Below are 26,979 nucleotides of genomic sequence, written 5' to 3'. Positions count from 1 at the left end.
TGGGGTTCCATAGCCTGCTTTATTGGGGAGCGGTGAGGGGGCGGGGAAAGCGGGGCCCCACTCAGCCCTGGCGGCCGCTCACTGGAAGGAGAGGCTGCTGCTCGGCAGCCCCCCAGACCACTGGCCGATGAACTTGAGCACGTCTTGGCACACGGGGCTATGGGACGTCTGCAAGAGAGAAGAGGAGATGCTGGGCACAGGCTGCGCGGAGCCACCCGGGCTTGGGGGATTCAGCGCATCCTCCCACTCCCTCCTGGGGGACAGTGCGAGCCCAGCCCCCGAGCAGGTGCATGACCAGGCAGCAGCTGGGCCCAGCCCCCCTACCTCACATGCCTCCTGCCCCCACGGGGGGTCGGGGGGGGGAATCGCTGCACTAAGGCAGCCAGGAGCCTGTCCCTTGGACTGGGGCAGGGTGGGGCACAGCCCTGGTCCCTGGGGCCCACTGGGGGTGGGCATGGGGCAGAGCCTGGGAAAGGGGGGAGCCCAGCAGGATAATACACATGGGGGCTGCGTGACGCTGGGGGATGTTCACCTGAGGTGGGGCTGGGCCAGGCTGAGACCCCATACGAGGGCTAAACCCAGCCACGTCTTCCCCTGCTGGGCTCAGCCAGTTCCCCCTGGGGGAGCCAATGCCCCTAGATCCCCTGCCCTTTGTTGCAGCTCAGAAGCGCTGGGCGAGGGGGTGGGGTGAACGGCTGCCCCCCCATTCTCCCTCCCAGTGGGCACAGGCCTGTGAGTGAGCCAGAGCCATTGCCTTGTCCTGCGCGCCCCGCCCCGGCGCTGAGCCCCTCCCATGAAGACAGGCCCTGCCCCCCCCCCCCCCCCGTGCTGGGCGCTGAGCCCCTCCCTTGAAGACAGGCCCTGCCCCCCCTCACCTTGACAGCCATCAGAAACTTGTTCCATGTGTCTTTGTTGGCTTCTTTCCCAGGCCGCTTGAACTCGACCTTGTTCCTCAGCACAGGGTAGCCTGGCGACAGACAGACGCTGCTGAGCGGGGCCAAGCTGGGCTGAGCCCAGCGCTGCCCGACCCCCAGCCCTGCCGGCACCACCCCCAGGGGCCTGGCCCAGGCGCTTAGCCAACAGCACCACCCAGGGCAGAGCCAGCACGGGGGCCCAGAGCCCCAACACACAGCAATTCCCCTGCCAGGATCTCAGGTGCCAGGACCCTGCCCCATGCCCGAGGCCTTCGCCTGCAGTTCCCTCGCCAGTGTCTGATGCCCCCTGCTGCCAATTCCACCCCCAGGCCCAAACCTCCCCACCACGCCTGCTCTCCCCAGGTCCCAATCCTCCTCCACGGTCCCAAACCTCCCCCCCACCAAGCCTGCTCCCCCCAGGTCCCAAACCTCTCCACCACCAACCCTGCTCCCCCCCAGGTCCCAATCCGCCCCCCCGGGCCCAAACCTCCTCCCCACCAACCCTGCTCCCCTCAGGTCCCAATCCTCCTCCACGGTCGCAAACCTCCCCCCACCAACCCTTCTCCCCCAGGTCCCAATCCCCCCCCACTACCAATCCGCCCCCATGGCCCAAACCTGCCCCCGCCACCGGGTCCCAATCCTCCTCCACAGTCCCAAACCTCACCCCCTGGTCCAAACCTCTCCCCATTGCCAATTCTGCCCCCGTGGGTCCCAAACCTCTCTCCATCCTGCTCCCCTGCCAAGCCCGCCTCCCCCCCCAGGTTGCAAATCTCCCCCCCCACCGCCAATCCTGCCCACCCAGGTCCAAATCTTGCCCCCCTACTCCCCAGGTCCTGATCCTTCCTCCTCTGTGCCAAACCTCCCCACCACCGCCAATTCGCCGCTCCCAGATCTCATTCCTGCCCCCTGGGTCCCAATCCTGCTCCCCCATCCCTGAGGGGCTAAATGTCCAGGGACTCACCGGTGAGGAGGCAAGGCAGGGAGTGCACGCCCGTGCTTGCGGCCACCAGCGAAGCCTCGTATGTGTCCCGCTCATCTCGGGGCAGAACCTGCTCCAGCCGCTGATCCATGGACATGGTGAGCACCCAGTCCCTGATCTCCTCCCGTGTCGCCTCCTGCCACGCAGCACAGATCACTGCTGACTCTGGGCACCGCCCTGCAAGCTGGCCTGGCCCGGCCCTGAGACCAGGGCGGGGGTCAGGCCCCCAGATCCTGAACCCCCACTGACAGAGGGGGCCCTGGTCCCTTGTGTCCTCTGCCTGGTCCTGAGAGCTGGGAGGGGTGCAGGGTGGGGGGGCTGGTCACTCACCCCCCACTCACCTGATCCTGAGAGCTGAGGCCTCATCCTTCGCTTCCCTTACTCCCCAGTCCTGAGAGCTGGGGCCCTGGTCCCTTGAGCCACCCTCCCCCGTGTTCCTGAGAGGTGGGAGTCTGGCCCCTCGACCCCCTAACCCTCTGGTCCTGAGACCTGGGGGCCTGGTCCCTCCCTCCCCCCACTCACCTGGCCCTGAGACCTGGGGCCCTGGTTCCTTGCATCATCCCCTATTGCTGAGACCTGGGGCCCTGCTCCCTCACTTCCCCCGGTCCTGAGAGCTGGGAGCCCGCTTCCTCACTTCCCACAGTCCTGAGAGCCGGGGGCCTGGTCCCTCGCACTCCCCACCTCCTGTTGCTGAGGGTCAGATCCCGCACACCCCCGCTTACTGCTGACAGCTGGGCCCTGCTGCCTCACTCCCTGCCTGTCCTGGGCTGAGGGAAGCGGGGGGTGGAGAACACGGACAACACTCACAGCCACGTGCTGGTGCGCCGGGAGTGGCACCTCGAAGGGGATGTCTGTGTTCTGGAAGTCGACATGGTCCAGGGCGTCGAGCGTGCCCTCTTCAATGGCCTGGGGGGCAGAGGGAGAGTGCTGGGGGGGGGCAGCATCCTGCAGTGCCAGGCCAGGCAGCCCAAACCTCCCGCATCAGCAATGGCCCCAGCAGGGTCCCAGGAGATGCGTTTGCCACTCTTAGCGGACACACCAACGGCTCACATTAGCCCTGACCTTGCAGTCAACTGCTCTTCCACCCAGTGAGCCAGGCCCCATCCTGCGGGACCTACATTCTCTGTTCCAAGGGTACGTCCTGGCATTTAGCTCTGTTCACATGCACCCAGCATACTGCCGAGTGGGTGAGGGAATAGCTTGTATTGGACCAGCTTCTGTGGGTGAGCAATGCACGCTTTGGCGCTCACACCTGAGAGTAAGACCTCTGTGCAGGGCTCTCTTGGTCCAATACAAGCTATGCCCTCCCGCACCTTGTCTGTCTCATACCCTGGGGCCGACCCGGCTCCAACAACCCTGCCTCCAGCTTACGATGGGAGCCAGGTCGCTCAGTGGAACCCACGTGTCCCCATCATGATTTACCGAATTTTCTGTACACTGTAAGATTTATCACCAGAGATTTTTATATTTTCAACCAGATCCTCGAAGAAGACATTGAATAACATGGAGCTGAGAGCAGCTCCTGGGCAGCACCCCATTAGAACCCCCCGCCCCCACTGGATGACAACTGCCCATTGACTTTTTGACATCCACTAGCTAGCCGCTGTTCAGTCCATTTAATATGGGTGCTACTGATTTGGCATCGCGTTAACTTTCGTATGGTCTGTCGAGCAGGACTAAACCGCAGCCCTGACAGAAGTTTAGCAGCCAGGCTTATGAGAAGAAGCTTCTCTTATGAGACCTATTTTCCATAAAGCTATAATCAAATGCTGCTGTCTTTCAATTCTCAATGGAGTCTGTCCCAGCCTACAGGACAGCAACTAACACCCTTGGCCAGGGTGCCGGGGAACTGGGTCCCACAGCTGGCCCCTGCTGCTAAGGAGCACAGGGTTAGAATGGAAACAGGCACAGGACCGCCACTCGAGAGGCTGCTGCTGCAGTTTGGAACCTGAGTGACCCCCCTTGCCAGATGCTCTGGGGTCTCTGCTGTGTGCCGGACCAACAGGAGTGCAAGGAAAGGGCCGAGCTGGATGCTTCGCTTCCTGATTCTTGTACGGGCAGCAGCTGAAGTGTCAGGAAATGAGAATAGCTTCCCTCCCTCTTTCAGAGCCACCTCCAGGCCAGGCATCATGGCCCTGCTGGCCTGGAAGCCTCTTGGGCTAGGGGCCGTGCTGTTCCGACACGCAGCCAGGCTTTGCTCGTACAAGCCGCGGTTTCACTGTGCCATTTCCAACCTGCAGTGTTCAGCCAGATGCACCTTAACACAGGGCCTGCTCTCCCCGTGGGTCCTCGAGGCAGGGCTGGAACATTCTCTGTCTTTCCATGGGCACCTCCCCTGCAGCCCCCCGACTCAGAACAGCCTGCCCCCTACAGCCGGCGCTAGGAGTAAGCAGCCTGAGCAATTGCTTAGGGCCCCGAGCAGCTCAAGGCCCCCGCATTCACTGTTAGTATCCCTGCTTAGGGCCCCGAGCAGCGCAAGGCCCCCGCATTCACTGTTAGTATCCCTGCTTAGGGCCCCGAGCAGCTCGAGGCCCCCGCATTCACTGTTAGTATCCCTGCTTAGGGCCCCGAGCAGCTCGAGGCCCCCGCATTCACTGTTAGTAACCCTGCTTAGGGCCCCGAGCAGCTCGAGGCCCCCACATTCACTGTTAGTATCCCTGCTTAGGGCCCCGAGCAGCTCGAGGCCTCCGCATTCACTGTTAGTATCCCTGCTTAGAGCCCCGAGCAGCTCGAGGCCCCCGCATTCACTGTTAGTAACCCTGCTTAGGGCCCCGAGCAGCTCGAGGCCCCCGCATTCACTGTTAGTATCCCTGCTTAGGGCCCCGAGCAGCTCAAGGCCCCCGCATTCACTGTTAGTAACCCTGCTTAGGGCCCCGAGCAGCTCGAGGCCCCCGCATTCACTGTTAGTATCCCTGCTTAGGGCCCCGAGCAGCTTGAGGCCCCCGCATTCACTGTTAGTATCCCTGCTTAGGGCCCCGAGCAGCTCAAGGCCCCCGCATTCACTGTTAGTATTCCTGCTTAGGGCCCCGAGCAGCTCGAGGCCCCCGCATTCACTGTTAGTATTCCTGCTTAGGGCCCCGAGCAGCTCGAGGCCCCCGCATTCACTGTTAGTATCCCTGCTTAGGGCCCCGAGCAGCGCAAGGCCCCTGCATTCACTGTTAGTATCCCTGCTTAGGGCCCCGAGCAGCTCGAGGCCCCCGCATTCACTGTTAGTATCCCTGCTTAGGGCCCCGAGCAGCTCAAGGCCCCCGCATTCACTGTTAGTAACCCTGCTTAGGGCCCCGAGCAGCGCAAGGCCCCCGCATTCACTGTTAGTATCCCTGCTTAGGGCCCCGAGCAGCTTGAGGCCCCCGCATTCACTGTTAGTATCCCTGCTTAGGGCCCCGAGCAGCTCAAGGCCCCCGCATTCACTGTTAGTATTCCTGCTTAGGGCCCCGAGCAGCTCGAGGCCCCCGCATTCACTGTTAGTATCCCTGCTTAGGGCCCCGAGCAGCGCAAGGCCCCCGCATTCACTGTTAGTATCCCTGCTTAGGGCCCCGAGCAGCTCAAGGCCCCCGCATTCACTGTTAGTATCCCTGCTTAGGGCCCCGAGCAGCTCAAGGCCCCCGCATTCACAGCGACCCACCCCTGTGCCGCCTTTACCCTCGTCCTGATGTGCTACTCACGTCTGTGAGGTCCAGGAATCGGTTCAGGAAGATAAATGCCATGTTCTCCCAGCCGATCGCCTAGTGCAGAGAAAGCAAGAATGAGTGTGAGTGGTGGGAAGTGATGCTCTGGGGAGCCCCGGCCATGTCCCACGCACCGGTGATGTGGAGAAATGCCCTCTGGACTAAGAGCAGTAACAATTCAGCAGGACAACGGGGGTCACCTGCATTGCGCCTTCCTGAGCAGCCAGGATTCGGGGGGGAAAACCAGGCAAAGAAGCCTTGTGGGGGAGTGAATCTGCAGGGTTCAGAGAGAACAGCGGCATCCCCAGCTTGCACAGCCTCAAGGCCCGTCACAGCCCCAGCTACATCAGAGGCAGGTGTGAGACCATAAGACCCCCAAAGCAGCAGATGTGTGATAACCTGCCCTCACGAGGATCTCATCCTGGGTGCTCATACTTAGAGTTCAGATTATTTATTTGTGGGGTTGTTGAGTGTGCGGCAAGCTGGGGCATGAATTTACCACACACTAGCCTGCCCTGCACTCCCCGCCCCTGGGCCCCTTCACCAGGCACTAAAGGTTCCCAGCAGCCCACTTTGAGCTACTCCTGTTGTAAAGTGGAGTAGACAGAAGCACAAGCAGGGTGCCAGAGACAGTCAGCACATGGTGGGCTAGAGCACTGCAGACAGCCCTAGCTTGCTGTGCAGTAACTAGACATGAACGCAGTGCCTAGCAGCACTGCTCATGGGCCAGGCCCCCATGGCACTAGGCACTGTACAGACACAGAATTAAAGAACAGTCTGTACCACAAAGCACTGACAAGCCACGCTTAACCCCTGAAACAGGTTAAAAATTCCTTCCACCATTTTTTTTTCTAGCATTAACTCTGGTAACGCTGGATAGTAACATAATCCAGGTAAATGTCCAGTCCCTTTCGGAATCTTGCCAAGTCCTTGGGCTCAACAACGTCATGTGGAGATGAGTTCCACAGGCTAATAATGCATGGTGCAAAAAAGTATTCCCTTGCACTGGGTTTGAATTTCCCCCATTTGAATTGCATTTAATGCACCCTTGTTCTTACGTTATGAGACAAGAAGAGCAAAAGCGCCCAATCTCCCTTCTCGAGGCCAGACATTATTTTAGGTGCTTCTGTCACATCCCCTCTTATTTATCTCTTAAGGGAACAGTCCCAATCGTTTTAATCTCTCTGAACCCCCTGTTCTGCAATAGTCTGAGACAAGGGACCCAGCACTGCACACAGTCCCCACCGTGATACTGATCTATATGAAGGCACTAGGTACTCTCCATATCACCACCATCCTGCTGCACATGGCGTTTGCTTTTGGGATCCCTGTGCATGCTGAGCTGAGCTCTCGCTGTGCTGGCCCAGCAATGCCCAGAGCCCTCTCCTGAGCTGCGTCAGGTCACCTCAAGCCCTTTCCTAAATGCAGTGCTGTGCAGCGGGTCTCTTCCCCAGCGCCAGCAGCAGGAGCCTGCAGTGACACGCTGTTGCTCTAGGACAAACGGGCCGGCCCTGCACCCAGCAAACCTGGAGCCAGGTTGCGCTGCAGGCCCTGCTGCCAGGCACATCATAGAATCATAGAATATAAGGGTTGGAAGGGACCCCAGAAGGTCATCTAGTCCAACCCCCTGCTCGAAGCAGGACCAATTCCCAGTTAAATCATCCCAGCCAGGGCTTTGTCAAGCCTGACCTTAAAAACCTCTAAGGAAGGAGATTCTACCACCTCCCTAGGTAACGCATTCCAGTGTTTCACCACCCTCTTAGTGAAAAAGTTTTTCCTAATATCCAATCTAAACCTCCCCCACTGCAGCTTGAAGTTCAGTGCCCACTGGGACTCCCCTCCCTGCCCAGGGTAAGCTGGGGAGCAGGAACACAATCCCCCACCCCAGAGAACACGGTCTGGCACCTGCCAGCACTTCTAGACATGACTGAGTCCTTTGCTGTGGCATGGCCCTTGGGTCAGGGGCAGAGGCAGAGTCTGGGTTCCAGGGCTGGCTGCTGAGCCTTTCCCCATCCCTCTCTACTGGCTGCTTTGATGGGGGTGTGGTGAGTTCGGACTTCCCCTTGGACGGCAGGTCCTTCTGGGAGACGTACTGATGTCAAGTATGCCTGGAATACATTACTAATAACTACAGCTCCTGCTGGCCCTTGAACCAGGGACACACCCACAGTCACAGCCACCCACTGCTGTGCTGATTGCAGACGCTAGCTCGCCTACTAGCTAAAGACAAAGGAAGAGCAGCAATGCCCAGCTTAAATGGGAGACACCATCGAAGAAGGAATCCCAGATAAAATGAAGTTGGTATCTCAATCCCTCAGGGATAGAAAATGGCAAGTTTAAATAAAATCTCCACCTTGCTGTTAGTCGTTTAACCAGGGAGGGACTGTTCCTCTCCCCTCTGTTTAGTTATAAAGCCTTCCACAAACCTGACACTGGTATAAATCAAGGCCCTGCAGGGAACTCAGAGCTTGCTGAAGCCCCCAAGAAGCCGCAGAACATGGAAATGCTACCACACACTCAGACCAGGCCCGGGGGCAAACTCTCCCAGGGTTACCAGGCCTGAGAATGGCAAGATGTCATTGCAGACTCTGTGTTCTTTAACAGAAGTAACTGAATGTTTCCTTGCTGAGTCTGCATCTGCCAGTGGGACTATTTTGTAATATTGTTATGAGTCCTGTTTGTGTCTCAGTTTCCCCTATATGCTGCATTGTTACCTAGTGGGTGGAAAAGAGCTGTTTGCTTTCAGGGCCGGCAAAGAGACAGAGGATGGGTGTGGCCCAGCTATGTGGGCCTTAGTCTCCATCTCAGTGGAGCAGCTGAGGAGACTGGTGAATCTGATTGCCAGGACATCGCACATAGTGATCAAGGACCGAGAGGGAGATGGACGTCCCCACCTCCTTTAGGGAAGCTGAACAACAATCCCCTAGCTCAAGATTAATGGACTGGAGAGGTGCGAGAGGGGAGATAAGAGCTAGGGCCTGGAAGAGGTCGGGCTCTCGCCTGGAGTCTGACCAAGGTTGGATGGAGAGACAGACAGAGCGTGAACCAAGGGGGTCACTGCAGCTGGTCTGGGCTGTAACCATCAGTTCTCTGGGCCACCCGAGGGGCTGCCTGGGCCATGTGCCAGGTGACTAATAAACCCACCTGGTTTCACAGCGCTGGATGAGTGTCCCTGCAGACACTGGGCAAGGGGCACTGATCCCTGAGGAGAGGACACATCTCCCCCAGGATCTGTCTCAGCTGGACTTGCTGCCTGGAGCTTCTGGGGTGGGGCAGGGGACTGCAGGCTCAGAGGACCAGTCTCAGGAGGCGGTGAGACCCCGTCTGGCCCACTGAAGGCCCCCTCCCAGAGACTGTTCCCAGGCTGGGACATAGCCCTGACCCTTTGAGTCCATGACAGCTCTCTCCCTCAAGGAATTCTATTTGGGGATTTTTAACTAAGCAATGCTATGTGCATGCTTTCCCTTTGTAAATCCAAGGACATTGGTCTTAGAGACCTTCAGAGAAAGCTTTCCTTTCAAACCAAACACCTTCAGACAAGTGCCCCCTCATTCACTGGAGGATCACATGACATGTCATAACCTTATTAGAGGTACGAAAGCTGATGAGTGGTGAGTTCACTGCTTTATGGTATAACTGCTTGCCCTCAATGCTGGTCTTTGGCCAGGGTTTGTAAAACACTGGTGTGGTCCGTATGTGCCTAGAACATCTGCTATTTGAGCATAAGCCACAAACCTGTTCATTACATACCTCCATGGTTCTGGGTGACTTAACAAACTTGTCGATTGGCTAAGACTAACCAAGTATCTGATCTGAGAAATAATGTCCCAGGTCAGAGCTGATCTGAGAGGAACCCAGCACAAACCATACTGAGCTAGTGCTCCCTGGACTCATTTCAGAGCAGCAGCCGTGTTAGTCTGTATTCGCAAAAAGAAAAGGAGGACTTGTGGCACCTTATGGACTAATTGGTTAGTCTCTAAGGTGCCACAAGTACTCCTTTTCTCCCTGGACTCAGTAATGAATGGTTTTCCACATCAGTTCTAGTTTGTTAAATTTCAGCTGTAAAATTCGACTTGCAAATCCACGAATTTTAACTTCTCTGCTTCCACTTCCCCTGGGCCCTCACCGGCTCACCCTGCTTGGCTGCTGTGCAGTAGTGGCCACTTTCCGCCCCAGGGATTCGTGTCTGGGGAAAGAACCACGGCTGCAGCCCTGGCTCGGGATGATCATGTCTGAAGCCAAGAGCTGGCCCAGGGGAGCCAGGGTTCATCAACACAGCATTTTAAAGGCCACAGCAGCAAGCCTCAGAGCCCAGGACTTGGGCATGCAGGCTTTGCACTACAGAGCTAAAAACAGCTGTTGTGATGAAGTGGGTTTTTTCCCCTTGTTATGCTGCACATGAGCCGATGTGAATCTTACTGTTTTGCATAAATATGGCGTGTGTCTCAGTTTCCCTGTGTGCTGCACCAATGTTTAAGGTGGTGGGAATAAGGGTGTGACTTTTGCTGAGACCCTCGGGGGCAGGTGAGGCGGCTCCAGCTGCCTGCACATAAGCGATGGACGGTGCCCTTTGTAACCTGAGACCCAGGAGGGGGATGCAACCAGGTGACACTTTGCCTAGGAAGCAAGATAAAAACCAGAGAAGGGGCAACAGGCCTTTTGGAGGTTAGGCCACTGGAAGCCAGTCAGTCTCCTGTCTGGGACTTGGAGTGGGGGAAAGTCCAGGGCATGAGGCCTGGATCCCCGCAAGATGGACTTTACTGAATGGTCCTGCTTTCTGTGCTAACAAGCTCTGTTCTGAGCTATGTTCTTGTCGACTAAGAAACCTTCTGTTTTACACGCTGGCTGAGAGTCACGGCTGACTGCAAAGCTGGGGGGCAGGGCCCCTCTGGCTTTCCCAGGGGTCCTGTTCAGATGGACCTGCTGCGGAAAGCGCATGGTGAGAATAGGGGTCCTGAATGCTCTGAGGTCAGACCCAGAAAGGCCATAGCTGAAAACTCTTCTTGCCCTGGTGATAGTGTGAGGGGAGGCATGCTACACCAGAGTCCTGTCTGGCCTCATACAGAGCAGTTCCAGAGCACTGGGCCTGTGTCTCTGTGACAGCTGTGTGTATGTTATGGCTCGGGCTGGAGCTCAGACTCAGAAACCCAACCCCACCACAGCTTCAGAGCTCGGGCCCGCCTGTCTCCATAGCTGTTTTTAGCGCTGTACCATGAGCCCCGCAAGCCTGAGTCTAGACCAGGGCTCCCAGACTCACTGCCGCAGGTTTTGGAAGTGTTGACGTCCATTTGTCTCCCTGGAGCTACCAAGTCCCATGTCAACATACAGGAGTGGGAACATAAGAATGTCCAGACTGGGTCAGACCAAAGGTCCATCTAGCCCAGTACCCTGTCTTCCAACAGTGGCCAGTGCCAGGTACCCCAGAGGGAATGAACAGAACAGGCAATCACCATGTGATCCATCCCCTGTTGCTCATTCCCAGCTCCTAGCAAACAGAGGCTAGGAACACCATCCCTGCCCATCCTGGCTAATAGCCATTGATGGACCAATCCTCCATGAACATATCTAGTTCTTTTTTGAACCCTGTTATAGTTTTGGCCTTCACAACATCCCCTGGCAAAGAGTTCCACAGCCTGACTGTGCGTTGTGTGAAGAAATACTTCCTTTCGTTTGTTTTAAACCTGCTGCCTATTCATTTCATTTGGTGATCCTGGTTCATGTGTTACGTGAAGCAATAAATAACATTTCCTGATTCAATTTCTCCACCCCAGTCATGATTTTATAGACCTCGATCAGATCCCCCCTTAGTCATCTCTTTTCCAAACTGAACAGTCCAAGTCTTATTACTCTCTCCTCATATCAAAGCTGTTTCACCCCCCTAATCATTTTTGTTGCCCATTTCTATACTTTTCCAATTCCAATGTATTTTTGAGATGCAGCGACCACATCTGCACACGGTGTTCAAGACGTGGGCGTCCCAGGGATTTATATAGAGGCAACATGATATTTTCTGTCTTATTATCTATCCCTTTCTTGATGATTCCCAACATTCTGTTCACTTTTTTGACTGCCGCTGCACATTGAGTGGATGTTTGCAGAGAACTATCCACAATGACTCCAAGATCTCTTTCTTGAGTGGTAACAATTAATTTAGACCCCATCGTTGTATATGTAGAGTTGGGATTACGTTTTCCAGTGTGCATTACTTTGCATTTATCAACACTGAATTTCACCTGCCATTTTGTTGCCCAGTCACCCAGTTTTGTGAGATCCCAGCACGGGCATATTTTACGAGTGTGTGTGCGAGTCCACGTGTCATTCACCACCACTCCGGTCTGATGAACACAGCGTATGTGGGGCGTTCTTCTCCGTTGCCCCAGTGGGCCATGCACTGACTCTGCAGCAAGGGTGGACAGGAGGCTTATGTTCAACATACCCCGGGTACTAGAGTGCACCAGCAGGGGCTACCTGGGGCAGGTAGAGTGTGAGACGCAACCTGTGGCTGGCTTGATGACACTAGTTCCCCAAGCCCCGCTGACGGTCTCTGTGGCTCGCCTCCCATCACACCCTCCCTGCACAGTCTGCTGAGTGGGGGGGAAAGAAGCTGGAGGGGCGATTGATGGCAGAGGAGGTCCAGGCTGGGGACTGGTCAAGGTAATTAAGGACCCTAGGTGGCATAGGAGGGCAGCTTTCCTGGACCAGATCCTCCCGGTCCCCAATCAGGGGTGGGGGCCAGGGGTGCAACAAGGGGGGAATCGCTGACTCCCAGGGCCCCATACCCATCCCTCGATCCCTAACCCTCCCACCCTCCCCAATTTGAGGACACCCACTCCCCTGCCAGGCACGTCACCCTCTCCTCATGCTCCCATGGGATACATACTCATGGAGAACCCCCAGAGGAGGGGCATTTGCAGCCACATTTGCCGAGGGGCTGGTGGAAGCAGGAGCCCACCAGGCAGGATGAAGGGAGGGAGGGAAAGCTGCCAGAGAAGGACCAATTCCCCCACAGCAGACAGAGAGCCCATGGGAGCCAGGGACCAGGCCCTCCTGCCTCTGGCTCCTGTGAATCAGGTTGCCTCTTACCTTGGCTGCTGTGCCAGCTTCATAAAAGGCCTTGTCTGCGGGGATGAGCTCAGTGTGGCGCAGAAGGGAGATGGAGAGCTTGGCCGCCAAGACATCCTGCGGGCAAAGATGCCTTGAGAGCCACCATGTATGAGAGACAGTGACCCAGTCCGGATCCCCAGCACCCAGTGTCTGAGCCCCAGAGAGCCCTGCCCTCCCTCTGCCCCGCCCTGATCCCCAGCACCAAGTGTCTCAGTCCCGGAGAGCCCTGCCCTCCCTCTGCCCCGCCCTGATCCCCAGCACCAAGTGTCTGAGTCCTGGAGCGTCCTGTCCTCTCTCTGCCCAACCTGGATCCCCAGCACCCAATGTCCGAGCCCCGGAGAGCTCTGCCCTCTCTCTGCCCCACTTGGATCCCAACACCCAGTGTCTGAGACCCGGAGAGCTCTGCCCTCTCTCTGCCCTGCCCAGATCCCCAGCACCCAGTGTCTGAGCCTCAGAGAGCCCGGCCCTCTCTCTGCCCCGCCTGGATCCCCGGAACTCAGTGTCAGCCCTGGAGAGTCTTGCCCGCTGTCTGTCCATCTATGGCTGGCTACCAAGGCCTGTGTCATAAAAATAAACGGAAGGGTAACCACCCTTCTGTATACAGTGCTATAAACCCCCCCCCCCCCCGGCCAGAGGCAAAACCCTTTCATAGAATCATAGAATATCAGGGTTGGAAGGGACCTCAGGAGGTCATCTAGTCCAACCCCCTGCTCAAAGCAGGACCAATCCCCAATTAAATTAAGAAGCTAAGGTAACCTCGCTGGCACCTGACCCAAAATGACCAATGAGGGGACAAGATACTTTCAAATCTGGAGGGGGGGGGGAAGGCTTTTGTCTGTCTCTGTGATACCTTTGCCGGGAACAGATCAAGGATGCAAGCACTTCAGCTCCTGTAAACTTAGTATCACACAGACAGACAAAAGCGTTTTTCCCCCGCTCCAGATTTGAAAGTATCTTGTCCCCTCACTGGTCATTTTGGGTCATGTGCCAGCGAGGTTACTTTAGCTTCTTAACCCTTTACAGGTGAAAGGATTTTGCCTCTGGCCAGGAGGGATTTTATAGCACTGTATACAGAAGGGTGGTTACCCTTCCCTTTATATTTAGGACAGCCTGTCAGGCGGAAGGCACGAAAGTCTGCATGAGGCCTGTGAAGGGGGTGGTAAGGGGGCCCTCCCCGAAGGCTGAATTCCTAGCATGTTGCTAGGGCTCCTCCTGTGTGCTGGCTTGCAGTGTGTCACTCTGCACTCTCACAGCAGGGATCCCCAAGGCCACCCCTGGTTCTGGCGGGGCTGGGGCACCATTCCCACGTTCCCCCGGGCAGCACCCTCTGCAATGGCTGAATGCACTGGGGAAGACCCCAACCAGCTGTTTTGCCTCCAGCGCCGCCCGCCCATGGATCCCAGGGACGGAGGCCGAGCAGAGGGCACGGCAGACCTTACCAGCTGCTTCACACCCTGCGCAGCGGAGCGGGTGGCGTAGTAGTGTGATATCAGAAGCATGGTCTCAAACTCCTCGTGCGCGGGAGTGTTCACTTCGCTCGACTTCACGAGGTTCTCACACTGCAGAGAGAGGGAGCATGTGAGTACGTGGGGGCTGTGGCAGCCAGGCCATAGAGCATCCAGGGCAGGGCTGGGCAGGCGGGGAAGCAGTGGGTGCTAAGCAATGCTGGAAGGGGATGGAAGGGGCAGAGGGAGCTGAGATGCTGAACAGTGGGGGGCAGAGGAAGCCGTGGGTGCTGAGCAGTGGAGGGCAAAGGGAGCTGTGGGTGCTGAGCAGTGGGGGGTTGTCATAAATATAAAGGGAAGGGTAACCACCTTTCTGTATACAGTGCTATAAAATCCCTCCTGGCCAGAGGCAAAACCCTTTCACCTATAAAGGGTTAAGAAGCTAGGAGAACTTCGCTGACACCTGACCCAAAATGACCAATGAGGGGACAAGATACTTTCAAATCTGGAGGGGGGGGGAACAAAGGATCTGTCTGTGTGATGCTTTTGCCCGGAACAGATCAGGAATGCAGCCTTACAACTCTTGTTAAGTTAGTAAGTAATCTAGCTAGAACATGCCTCACATTTCCTTTTGTTTAAAGGCTGGTAAAATACGCTGTGCTGAATAGACAATCCAGGATAGACAATCCAGGAAGTTTTTGGAAAGCGTAGGGGACCATTTCCTGGCGCAAGTGCTAGAGGAGCCAACTAGGGGGGGCGCTTTTCTTGACCTGCTGCTCACAAACCGGGTAGAATTAGTGGGGGAAGCAAAAGTGGATGGGAATCTGGGAGGCAGTGACCATGAGTTGGTTGAGTTCAGGATCCTGACACAGGGAAGAAAGGTAAGCAGCACGATACGGACCCTGGACTTCAGGAAAGCAGACTTCGACTCCCTCAGGGAACGGATGGCCAGGATCCCCTGGGGGACTAACTTGAAGGGGAAAGGAGTCCAGGAGAGCTGGCTGTATTTCAAGGAATCCCTGTTGAGGTTACAGGGACAAACCATCCCAATGAGTCGAAAGAATAGTAAATATGGCAGGCGACCAGCTTGGCTTAATGGTGAAATCTTAGCGGATCTTAAACATAAAAAAGAAGCTTACAAGAAGTGGAAGGTTGGACATATGACCAGGGAAGAGTATAAAAATATTGCTCGGGCATGTAGGAATGTTATCAGGAGGGCCAAATCGCACCTGGAGCTGCAGCTAGCCAGAGATATCAAGAGTAACAAGAAGGGTTTCTTCAGGTATGTTGGCAACAAGAAGAAAGCCAAGGAATGTGTGGGCCCCTTACTGAATGAGGGAGGCAAACTAGTGACAGAGGATGTGGAAAAAGCTAATGTACTCAATGCTTTTTTTGCCTCTGTTTTCACTAACAAGGTCAGCTCCCAGACTGCTACGCTGGGCATCACAAAATGGGGAAGAGATGGACAGCCCTCTGTGGAGATAGAGGTGGTTAGGGACTATTTAGAAAAGCTGGACGTGCACAAGTCCATGGGGCCGGACGAGTTGCATCCGAGAGTGCTGAAGGAACTGGCGGCTGTGATTGCAGAGCCATTGGCCATTATCTTTGAAAACTCGTGGCGAACCGGGGAAGTCCCGGATGACTGGAAAAAGGCTAATGTAGTGCCAATCTTTAAAAAAGGGAAGAAGGAGGATCCTGGGAACTACAGGCCAGTCAGCCTCACTTCAGTCCCTGGAAAAATCATGGAGCAGGTCCTCAAAGAATCAATCCTGAAGCACTTGCATGAGAGGAAAGTGATCAGGAACAGCCAGCATGGATTCACCAAGGGAAGGTCATGCCTGACTAATCTAATCGCCTTCTATGATGAGATTACTGGTTCTGTGGATGAAGGGAAAGCAGTGGATGTATTGTTTCTTGACTTTAGCAAAGCTTTTGACACCGTCTCCCACAGTATTCTTGTCAGCAAGTTAAGGAAGTATGGGCTGGATGAATGCACTACAAGGTGGGTAGAAAGCTGGCTAGATTGTCAGGCTCAACGGGTAGTTATCAATGGCTCCATGTCTAGTTGGCAGCCGGTATCAAGTGGAGTGCCCCAAGGGTCGGTCCTGGGGCCGGTTTTGTTCAATATCTTCATAAATGATCTGGAGGATGGTGTGGATTGCACTCTCAGCAAATTTGCGGATGATACTAAACTGGGAGGAGTGGTAGATACGCTGGAGGGGAGGGATAGGATACAGAAGGACCTAGACAAATTGGAGGATTGGGCCAAAAGAAATCTGATGAGGTTCAATAAGGATAAGTGCAGGGTCCTGCACTTAGGACGGAAGAACCCAATGCACAGCTACAGACTAGGGACCGAATGGCTAGGCAGCAGTTCTGCGGAAAAGGACCTAGGGGTGACAGTGGACGAGAAGCTGGATATGAGTCAGCAGTGTGCCCTAGTTGCCAAGAAGGCCAATGGCATTTTGGGATGTATAAGTAGGGGCATAGCGAGCAGATCGAGGGAAGTGATCGTTCCCCTCTATTCGACATTGGTGAGGCCTCATCTGGAGTACTGTGTCCAGTTTTGGGCCCCACACTTCAAGAAGGATGTGGATAAATTGGAGAGAGTCCAGCGAAGGGCAACAAAAATGATTAGGGGTCTGGAACACATGAGTTATGAGGAGAGGCTGAGGGAGCTGGGATTGTTTAGCCTGCAGAAGAGAAGAATGAGGGGGGATTTGATAGCTGCTTTCAACTACCTGAAAGGGGGTTCCAGAGAGGATGGCTCTAGACTGTTCTCAGTGGTAGCAGATGACAGAACGAGGAGTAATGGTCTCAAGCTGCAGTGGGGGAGGTTTAGATTGGATATTAGGAAAAACTTTTTCACTAAGAGGGTGGTGAAACACTGGAATGCGTTACCTAGGGAGGTGGTAGAATCTCCTTCCTTAAAGGTTTTTAAGGTCAGGCTTGACAAAGCCCTGGCTGGGATGATTTAACTGGGAATTGGTCCTGCTTCGAGCAGGGGGTTGGACTAGATGACCTTCTGGGGTCCCTTCCAACCCTGATATTCTATGATTCTATGATTCTATGAATAGAATGTATAATCCTGTTTTTGTGTCTTTTTGTAATTTAAGGTTTTGCCTAGAGGGATTCTCTGTGTTTTGAATCTGATTACCCTGTAAGGTATTTACCATCCTGATTTTACAGAGGTGATTCTTTTACCTTTTCTTTAATTAAAATTCTTCTTCTTCTAAGAACCTGATTGATTTTTCATTGTTCTTAAGATCCAAAAGGTTTGGGTCTGTGTTCACCTGTACAAATTGGTGAGGATTTTTATCAAGCCTTCTCCAGGAAAGGGGGTGTAGGACTTGGGGGAATATTTGGGGGGAAGTCATCTCCAAGTGGGCTCTTTCCCTGGTCTTTGTGTAAGACGCTTGGTGGTGGCAGCATTGGGTTCAAGGCAAAGTTTGTACCTTGGAGAAGTTTTTAACCTAAGCTGGTAAGAATAAGCTTAGGGGGTCTTTCATGCAGGTCCCCACATCTGTACCCTAGAGTTCAAAGTGGGGAAGGAACCTTGACAGGGGTAGAGGGAGCCGTGGGTGCTGAGCAGTGGGGGGGAGGCAGAGGGAGCCATGGGTGCTGAGCAGTGGCGGGGAGGCAGAGGGAGCCGTGGGCGATGAGCAGTGGTGGGGGAGGCAGAGGGAGCCGTGGGCGATGAGCAGTGGTGGGGGAGGCAGTGGGAGCCATGGGCGCTGAGCAGTGGCGGGGGGAGGCAGAGGGAGCCGTGGGCGCTGAGCAGTGGTGGGGGAGGCAGAGGGAGCCGTGGGCGCTGAGCAGTGGTGGGGGAGGCAGAGGGAGCCGTGGGCGCTGAGCAGTGGTGGGGGAGGCAGAGGGAGCCGTGGGCGCTGAGCAGTGGTGGGGGAGGCAGAGGGAGCCGTGGGCGCTGAGCAGTGGTGGGGGAGGCAGAGGGAGCTGTGGTGCTGAGCAGTGGGGGGCAAAGGGAGCTGAGGGTGCTGAGCAATGGGTAGGGCGAGGGAGCCGTGGGCGCTGAGCAGTGGGGGGCAGAGGGAGCCGTGGGTGCTGAGCAGTGGGGGGCAGAGGGAGCCGTGGGTGCTGAGCAGTGGGGGGCAAAGGGAGCTGAGGGTGCTGAGCAATGGGTAGGGCGAGGGAGCCATGGGCGCTGAGCAGTGGGGGGCAGAGGGAGCCGTGGGCGCTGAGCAGTGGGGGACAGAGGGAGCTGTGGGTGCTGAGCAGTAGGGGGTAGAGGGAGCTGTGGGTGCTGAGCAATGGGTAGGCCGAGGAAGCAGTGGGGGGGAGGCAGAGGAAGCCGTGGGTGCTGAGCAGTGGGGTGTGAAGGGAGCCGTGGGAGGGGACGCAGAGGGAGCCGTGCGTGCTGGGCAGTGGGGGGTAGAGGAAGCCGTGGGCGCTGAGTAGTTGGGGGGGATGCAGAGGGAGCCGTGGGCGCTGAGCAGTGTGGGGCAGAGGGAGCTGTGGGCGCTGAGCAGTGGGGAGGGTTGCAGAGGGAGCCGTGGGCGCTGAGCAGCGTGGGGCAGAGGGGGGCAGAGGGAGCCGTGGTTGCTGGGCAATGGGGGGGAGGCAGAGGGAGCCGTGGGCGCTGAGCAGTGGGGGGGAGGCAGAGGGAGCCGTGGGCGCTGAGCAGTGGGGGGGAGGCAGAGGGAGCCGTGGGCGCTGAGCAGTGGGGGGGGGCAGAGGGAGCCGTGGGCGCTGAGCAGTGGGGGGGGGGGGCAGAGGGAGCCGTGCGCGCTGAGCAGTGGGGGGGGGGGGCAGAGGGAGCCGTGCACGCTGAGCAGTGGGGGGGGGGGCAGAGGGAGCCGTGGGCGCTGAGCAGTGGGGGGGGGGGCAGAGGGAGCCGTGCACGCTGAGCAGTGGGGGGGGGGGCAGAGGGAGCCGTGGGCGCTGAGCAGTGGGGGGAAGGCAGAGGGAGCCGTGGGCGCTGAGCAGTGGGGGGAAGGCAGAGGGAGCCGTGGGCCCTGAGCATTGGGAGGGACGCAGAGGGAACCGTGGGCGCTGAGCAGTGGGGGGGGGGGGCAGAGGGAGCCGTGGGCGCTGAGCAGTGGGGGGGGGCAGAGGGAGCCGTGGGCGCTGAGCAGTGGAGGGGGAGGCAGAGTGAGCCGTGCGCGCTGAGCAGTGGGGGGCAGAGGGAGCCGTGGGCCCTGAGCAAGGGGAGGTACGCAGAGGGAGCCGTGGGCGCTGAGCAGTGGGAGGGACGCAGAGGGAGCCGTGGGCGCTGAGCAGTGGGGGATAGGCAGAAGGTGCCGTGGGTGCTGAGCAGTGGAGGGGGAGGCAGAGTGAGCCATGCGCCCTGAGCAGTGGGGGGTAGGCAAAGGGAGCCGTGGGCCCTGAGCCGTGGGGGGGATGCAGAGGGAGCCGTGGGCGCTGAGCTGTGGGGGGCAGAGGGAGCCGTGGTTGCTGGGCAGTGGGGGGAGGCAGCGGAAGCCATGAGCGCTGAGCAGTGGGGGGGAGGCAGAGGGAGCCATGGGCGCTGAGCAGTGGGTGGGGGGGGCAGAGGGAGCCGTGGGCGCTGAGCAGTGGGGGGGGGGCAGAGGGAGCCGTGGGTGCTGAGCAGTGGGGGGAAGGCAGAAGGTGCCGTGGGCGCTGAGCAGTGGGGGGAAGGCAGAAGGTGCCGTGGGCGCTGAGCAGTGGGGGGGGGCAGAGGGAGCCATGGGCGCTGAGCTGTGGGGGGAAGGCAGAAGGTGCCGTGGGCGCTGAGCAGTGGAGGGGGAGGCAGAGTGAGCCGTGCGTGCTGAGCAGTGGGGGGTAGGCAGAGGGAGCCGTGGGCCCTGAGCAGTGGGAGGGACGCAGAGGGAGCCGTGGGCGCTGAGCAGTGGGGGATAGGCAGAAGGTGCCGTGGGTGCTGAGCAGTGGGGGGAAGGCAGAAGGTGCCGTGGGTGCTGAGCAGTGGGGGGGGGCAGAGGGAGCCATGGGCGCTGAGCTGTGGGGGGAAGGCAGAAGGTGCCGTGGGTGCTGAGCAGTGGAGGGGGAGGCAGAGGGAGCCGTGGGCCCTGAGCCGTGGGGGGGATGCAGAGGGAGCCGTGGGCGCTGAGCTCTGGGGGGCAGAGGGAGCCGTGGTTGCTGGGCAGTGGGGGGAGGCAGCGGAAGCCATGAGCACTGAGCAGTGGGGGGGAGGCAGAGGGAGCCATGGGCGCTGAGCAGTGGGGGGGGGCAGAGGGAGCCGTGGGCGCTGAGCAGTGGGGGGAAGGCAGAAGGTGCCGTGGGCGCTGAGCAGTGGGGGGGGGCAGAGGGAGCCGTGGGCGCTGAGCAGTGCGGGGGGGCAGAGGGAGCCGTGGGTGCTGAGCAGTGGAGGGGGAGGCAGAGGGAGCCGTGGGCGCTGAGCAGTGGAGGGGGAGGCAGAGGGAGCCGTGGGCGCTGAGCAGTGGAGGGGGAGGCAGAGTGAGCCGTGCGTGCTGAGCAGTGGGGGGTAGGCAGAGGGAGCCGTGGGCCCTGAGCAGTGGGAGGGACGCAGAGGGAGCCGTGGGCGCTGAGCAGTGGGGGATAGGCAGAAGGTGCCGTGGGTGCTGAGCAGTGGAGGGAGAGGCAGAGGGAGCCGTGGGCGCTGAGCAGTGGGGGGGGAGGCAAAGGGAGCCGTGGGCCCTGAGCTGTGGGGGGGATGCAGAGGGAGCCGTGGTTGCTGGGCAGTGGGGGGAGGCAGAGGAAGCCATGAGCGCTGAGCAGTGGGGGGGAGGCAGAGGGAGCAGTGGGCGCTGAGCAGTGGGGGGGAGGCAGAGGGAGCAGTGGGCGCTGAGCAGTGGGGGAGGGGGCAGGGGGAGCCGTGGGCGCTGAGCAGTGGGGGAGGGGGCAGGGGGAGCCGTGGGCGCTGAGCAGTGGGGGGCAGGCAGAGGGAGCTGTGGTTGCTGAGCAGGGGGGGAAAGCAGAGGGAGCCGTGGGCGCTGAGCAGTGGTGGGTAGAGGGAGCCGTGGTCGCTGGGCAGTGGGGGGTAGAGGAAGCCGTGAGCGCTGAGGAGTGGGGGGGAGGCAGAGGGAGCCGTGGGCGCTGTGCAGTGGGGGGAAGGCAGAGGGAGTCGTGGGCTCTGGGCAGTGGGGGGTAGAGGGAGCCGTGAGCGCTGAGCAGTGTGGGGGGATGCAGAGGGAGCCGTGGGCGCTGAGCACTGGGGGGCAGAGGGACCCGTGGTTGCTGAGCAGTGGGCGCTGAGCAGTGGGGGGCAGAGGGAGCCGTGGGCGCTGGGCAGTGTGGAGTAGAGGAAGCGGTGGGCACTGAACAGTGGGGGGTAGGCAGAAGGAGCCGTGGGTGCTGAGCAGTGGGGGGCAGGGGGAGCCGTGGGCGCTGAGCATTGGGGGGCAGGGGGAGCCGTGGGCGCTGAGCAGTGGGGGGGGATGCAGAGGGAGCCGTGGGTGCTGAGCAGCGCCGGGGACCGGGGGCAGAGCTCTGAGCTCCGTTGGGATGCCGCCAGGGGGGGCAGCGTGGTCGCACTCACCAGGTTGAAGAGGACGTCGCGCAGGTCGGCCCAGCTGGGATAGGCCTCGGTGCTGTTCATGCCGGGCGCGTTCACCATCTCCACAAAGAGACGCTTGTAGATGTTGAAATTCTGCATGTGAGGGGAAGCCACGTATCCTGGGCACTGGGTGGGAGCTGAGGGGAGCCCCAGCATCCCCTGCCGTGTGAGGGAACACAGACGGGGGTCCCAGCAGCTCCACGCGCGCACGGTATCCTGCAGCGACGTGTCCAGCCAGTATGCAGGGAGCAGTGGTCCCGGAACTGCCCCCTGGCAACGCAGCCTCCCCCCCAGGCCTCTCCCTACAGCCCAGAGTCTCCCAGGAAAGAACAAGACCAATGGTACCTAGCAGAACCGTGGCCTGTCCCCGCATGCCGTACACATGTGGGGCAGATCCTCAGCCTCCTCCCCACCTCCTCTGCACAGGAGACAGAGGGAACGGGAAGTGGCCGCAGACCCAGCATGGAGGAGCCCCTGTGGGTGCAGAGCTGGGTCTTACACCACCTTCCCTACAGACGTGGCCCAGAGGGAGAGCGGCAGAGCCAGAGCACAAGGCCCCAGCCTGGGGGGCCAGGGCTAGAGAAGATCCCGGTGCTGCACTGAACGTCTCCTTTACCTGCAGGTTGGCGGGAGCTCCATGCTGGACATACAGGCTCAGCGCTTTGTCATAGCTGCCTTCCCGGATGAGGTGGGTTGCATACAGAGCAACGTACTTGTGCAGGACCTTATAATTCTGGAGCAAGGACAGAGAGAGGAAGCAATGGCTGGGCCAGGCTTTAGATCCAGATCCTCTGTAGAACTTGCCCTCCGTCTCATGATTTACCCCTCCACTCATTTGGGGGACACCTCGGCATTTTACCAGCAAGTGATTTGATATATTCTGTCAGACGACTGATCTCGATATAGAACAGCACTGGACAGAGAACAGAGCCCTTCTGGACCCCACTAGAAACACCCCCTTAGACAAAGATTTCCTGTTCAGCCACTTCTCGCAATCTACCATGGAAACAGCTTTTGCTCCATTCACTATGGCCTGCAATGATTTTGTATAATGCTAAGTTTTTCAAGATAACGTCATGTAGGACTAAGTCAACTACCTTACAGGGTACGTCTAAGTTGGAAGAAAAGACCCATGGCATGGCCAGGCTGGCCCGAGTACTATCATACCATCCTCTCAGTAGAAGGGAAACCCTATAATGGCAGCAGGCCGTAAAAGAGACCCAGTTTGGGACTATTTTAATGAAGTTCCTCTACCTTTGGGTAAGACAGGCATGCGTGCAAAATGCAAAAGGTGCAACAAAAAAATGCAAGGCCTGATTGCCCGAATGAAACAACTCCATGAGAAGTGCTCCTTCTCAGGAGGAAGCTGCGTTGAAGATGATGAAAGGAACATGTCCGAACATGAAGGATCTTCAGGTTGGTAACAACCAACAAGAATGCACTTTTATGTAGAAATCCATGATTCAATCAAGTCTTCCTGACTAGTGATTTAAATCAATTTGATTTAAATCAAATCCACTCTGCTTAGAGGTTTTTAAGGCCCAGCTTGACAAAGCCCTGGCTGGGTGATTTAGTTGGGGTTGGTCCTGCTTTGAGCAGGGGGTTGGACTAGATGACCACCTGAGGTCTCTTCCAACCCTGATATTCTATGATTCCATGTGGGCGTACCATGGTTTATAAAGAGGCAATATGATATTTTCTGTCTTTCCTAATGGTTCCCAACATTCTGTTCACTTTTTTGACTGCTGTTGCACATTGAGTGGATGTTTTCAGAGAATTATCCACAATGACTCCAAGATTTCTTTCTTGAGTGGTAACCGCTAATTTAGTCCCCATTATTTTATATGCATAGTTGGGATTATGTTTTCCAGTGTGCATTACTTTGCATTTATCAACATTGAATTTCACCTGCCATTTTGTTGCCCAGTCTCCCAGTTTTGTGAGATCCTTTTGTAGGTCTTCGCAGTCTACTTTGGACTTAACCATCCTGATTAGTTTTGTATCATCTGCAAATTTTGCCACCTCACTATTTACCCCTTTTTTTCAGATCATTTATGAATATGTTAAATAGTACTGGTCCCAGTACATATTCCTGGGAGACACCACTATTTACCTCTCTCCATTCTGAAAATTGACCATTTATTCCCACTCTTTGTTTCCTATCTTTTAGCCAGTTACCAATCCATGAGAAGACCTTCCCTCTTATCCCATGACAGCTTACTTTGCTTAAGAGCCTTTGCTGAGGGACCTTGTCAAAGGCTTTCTGAAAATCTAAGTACACTATATCCACTGGATCCCCCTTGTCCACATGTTTGTTAACCCCCTCAAAGAATTCTAGTAGATTGGTGCGGCCTGATTTCCCTTTACAAAAACCATGTTGACTCTTCCCCAACAAATTATGCGCATCTGTCTGACCATTTTGTTCTTTACTATAGTTTAAACCAGTTTGCCCAGTACTGAAGTTAGGCTTACAGGCCTGTAATTGCTGGGATCACCTTTACAGCCCTTTTTAAAAATTAGCATCACATTAGCTATCCTCCAGTCATTTGGTACAGAAGCTGATTTAAATGATAGGTTACAAACTACAGTTAGGAGCTCTGCAATTTCATATATGAGTTCCTTCAGAACTCTTGGGTGAACACCATCTGGTCCTGGTGACTTATTTCTGTTTAGTTTATCCATTTGTTCCAAAACCTCCTCTAATGACACCTCAATCTGGGACAGTTCCTCAGATTTATCACCTAAAAAGAATGGCTTGGGTTTGGGAATCTCCCTCACATCCTCAGCCATGAAGACTGATGCAAAGAATTCATTTAGTTTCTCCGCAATGGCCTTATCGTTCTTGAGTGCTCCTTTAGCATCTTAGAATCATAGAATATCAGGGTTGGAAGGGACCCCAGAAGGTCATCTAGTCCAACCCCCTGCTCGAAGCAGGACCAATTCCCAGTTAAATCATCCCAGCCAGGGCTTTGTCAAGCCTGACCTTAAAAACCTCTAAGGAAGGAGATTCTACCACCTCCCTAGGTAACGCATTCCAGTGTTTCACCACCCTCTTAGTGAAAAAGTTTTTCCTAATATCCAATCTAAACCTCCCGCACTGCAACTTGAGACCATTACTCCTCGTTCTGTCATCTGCTACCATTGAGAACAGTCTAGAGCCATCCTCTTTGGAACCCCCTTTCAGGTAGTTGAAAGCAGCTATCAAATCCCCCCTCATTCTTCTCTTCTGCAGGCTAAACAATCCCAGCTCCCTCAGCCTCTCCTCATAACTCATGTGTTCCAGACCCCTAATCATTTTTGTTGCCCTTCGCTGGACTCTCTCCAATTTATCCACATCCTTCTTGAAGTGTGGGGCCCAAAACTGGACACAGTACTCCAGATGAGGCCTCACCAATGTCGAATAGAGGGGAACGATCACGTCCCTCGATCTGCTCGCTATGCCCCTACTTATACATCCCAAAATGCCATTGGCCTTCTTGGCAACAAGGGCATACTGCTGACTCATATCCAGCTTCTCGTCCACTGTCACCCCTAGGTCCTTTTCCGCAGAACTGCTGCCTAGCCATTCGGTCCCTAGTCTGTAGCTGTGCATTGGGTTCTTCCGTCCTAAGTGCAGGACCCTGCACTTATCCTTATTGAACCTCATCAGATTTCTTTTGGCCCAATCCTCCAATTTGTCTAGGTCCTTCTGTATCCTATCCCTCCCCTCCAGCGTATCTACCACTCCTCCCAGTTTAGTATCTTGATTGTCCAGTGGCCCCACTGGCTGTTTAGCAGGCTTCCTGCTTCTAATGTACTTAAATGTTTTTTTGCTATTACTTTTTGAGTCTTTGGCTGTTCTTCAAATTCTTTTTTGGCCTTTCTAATTACATTTTTACAGTTTATTTGCCAGAGTTTATGTTCTTTTTCTATTTTCCTCATTAGAATTTAACTTCCACTGTTTAAAGGATGCTTTTTTGTCTCTCACTTCTTTTGCTTTGTTGTTTAGTCATGGTGGCACTTTTTTGGTTCTCTTACTATGTTTTTTAATTTGGGGTGTACATTTAAATTGAGCCTCTAATATGGTGTCTTTAAAACGTTTCCATGCAGCTTGCCGGGATTTCACTTTTAGCACTGTACCTTTTAATTTCTGTTTAGTTAACTTCCTCATTTTTGTGTAGTCCCCCTTCTGAAATTAAATGCCACAGTGTTGGGCTGCTGTGGTATTTTCCCTGCCACAGGGATGTTAAATTTAATTATACTATGGTCAGTATTACCAAGCGGTCCAGCTATGCTCACCTCTTGGACCAGATCCTGTGCTCCACTTAGGACTAAATCAAGAATTGCCTCTCCTCTTGTGGGTTCCAAGACGAGCTGCTCCAAGAAGCAGTCATTTAAGGTGTCAACACACTTTATCTCTGCATCCTGTCCTGAGGTGATGTACCCAGTCTATATGGGGATCATTGAAATCCTCCATTATTATTGCGTTTTTTATTTTTATAGCCTCTCTAATCTCCCTGGGCATTTCATAGTCACTATTCCCATCCTGCTCAGGTGGCCGGTAATATATCCCTACTGCTATATTCTTATTATTAGAGCATGGAATTACTATCCATAGAGATTCTATGGTACAGTTTGGTTCATTTAGATTTTTACTTCATTTGATTCTATGCTTTCTTTCACATATAGTGCCACTCCCCAACCAGCACGATCTGTTCTGTCCTTCTGATGTATTTTGTACCCTGGTATTACTGTGTCCCATTGATTATCCTCATTCAAACAAGTTTCTGTGATGCCTATTATATCATATACTCTAGTTCACCCATCTTGGTATTTAGACTTCTAGCATTTGTATATAAGCACTTTAAAAACGTGTCACTTTTTAGCTGTCTGCCATTACATGATGTAATTGAATGGGACTCTTTCCCATTTGACTGTTTCTCATCAGATCCTGCCTGTATTTTATTATCCTCCATCCTCTCCTCCTTACTAGGACATAGAAAATCTCCATTAATAGATCCTCCCCTAAGGGATGCCTCTGTCTGAACCACATGCTCCTCTGCACCTGTCGGCTTTTCCCCAGCCCTTAGTTTAAAAACTGCTCTACGACATTTTTAATTTTAAGTGCCAGCAATCTGGTTCCAGTTTGGTTTAGGTGGAACCCATCCCTCCTGTATAAGCTCCTCCTCTCCCAAAAGCTTTCCCAGTTCCTAATAAATCTAAAGCCCTCCTCCCTACACCATCATTTTATCCATGCACTGAGACCCTGCAGCTCTGCTTGTTTAACTGGCCCTGCGCGTGGAACAGGGAGCATTTCAGAGAATGCTCCCATGGAATGGATTTCAATCTCGTACCCAGCAGCCTAAATTTCGCCTCCAGGACCTCTCTCCTATCCTTCCCTATGTCATGGGTACCTACATGTACCACGACCACTGGC

The 26,979-nt window shown here is 55.7% G+C and overlaps 1 protein-coding gene across 3 annotated transcripts in view; it reads right to left on the bottom strand.

Annotated features, from left to right (window-relative positions):
* The window catches only part of IFT172 (intraflagellar transport 172), a 146,132-nt gene continuing 119,153 nt past the window's right edge, over window positions 1–26,979 (bottom strand). For all 3 annotated transcript variants that reach the window (XM_048846170.2, XM_048846172.2, XM_048846171.2), the window contains 9 exons: window positions 22,180–22,296; window positions 21,546–21,656; window positions 14,105–14,224; window positions 12,645–12,740; window positions 5,559–5,618; window positions 2,701–2,799; window positions 1,876–2,029; window positions 876–967; window positions 1–168 (listed from right to left, as the gene is read on the bottom strand). In XM_048846170.2, the coding sequence (XP_048702127.1) occupies window positions 79–168; window positions 876–967; window positions 1,876–2,029; window positions 2,701–2,799; window positions 5,559–5,618; window positions 12,645–12,740; window positions 14,105–14,224; window positions 21,546–21,656; window positions 22,180–22,296 (939 nt within the window). In that variant the 3' untranslated portion in view covers window positions 1–78. The remainder of the gene's footprint in view (window positions 169–875; window positions 968–1,875; window positions 2,030–2,700; window positions 2,800–5,558; window positions 5,619–12,644; window positions 12,741–14,104; window positions 14,225–21,545; window positions 21,657–22,179; window positions 22,297–26,979) is intronic.

The sequence above is a fragment of the Caretta caretta genome, chromosome 3, assembly GCF_965140235.1.
Source record: "Caretta caretta isolate rCarCar2 chromosome 3, rCarCar1.hap1, whole genome shotgun sequence".
NCBI lineage: Eukaryota > Metazoa > Chordata > Testudines > Cheloniidae > Caretta > Caretta caretta.
Note: the sequence above shows the minus strand (reverse complement) of the source record. Positions and strands in the feature narration are given on the sequence as shown.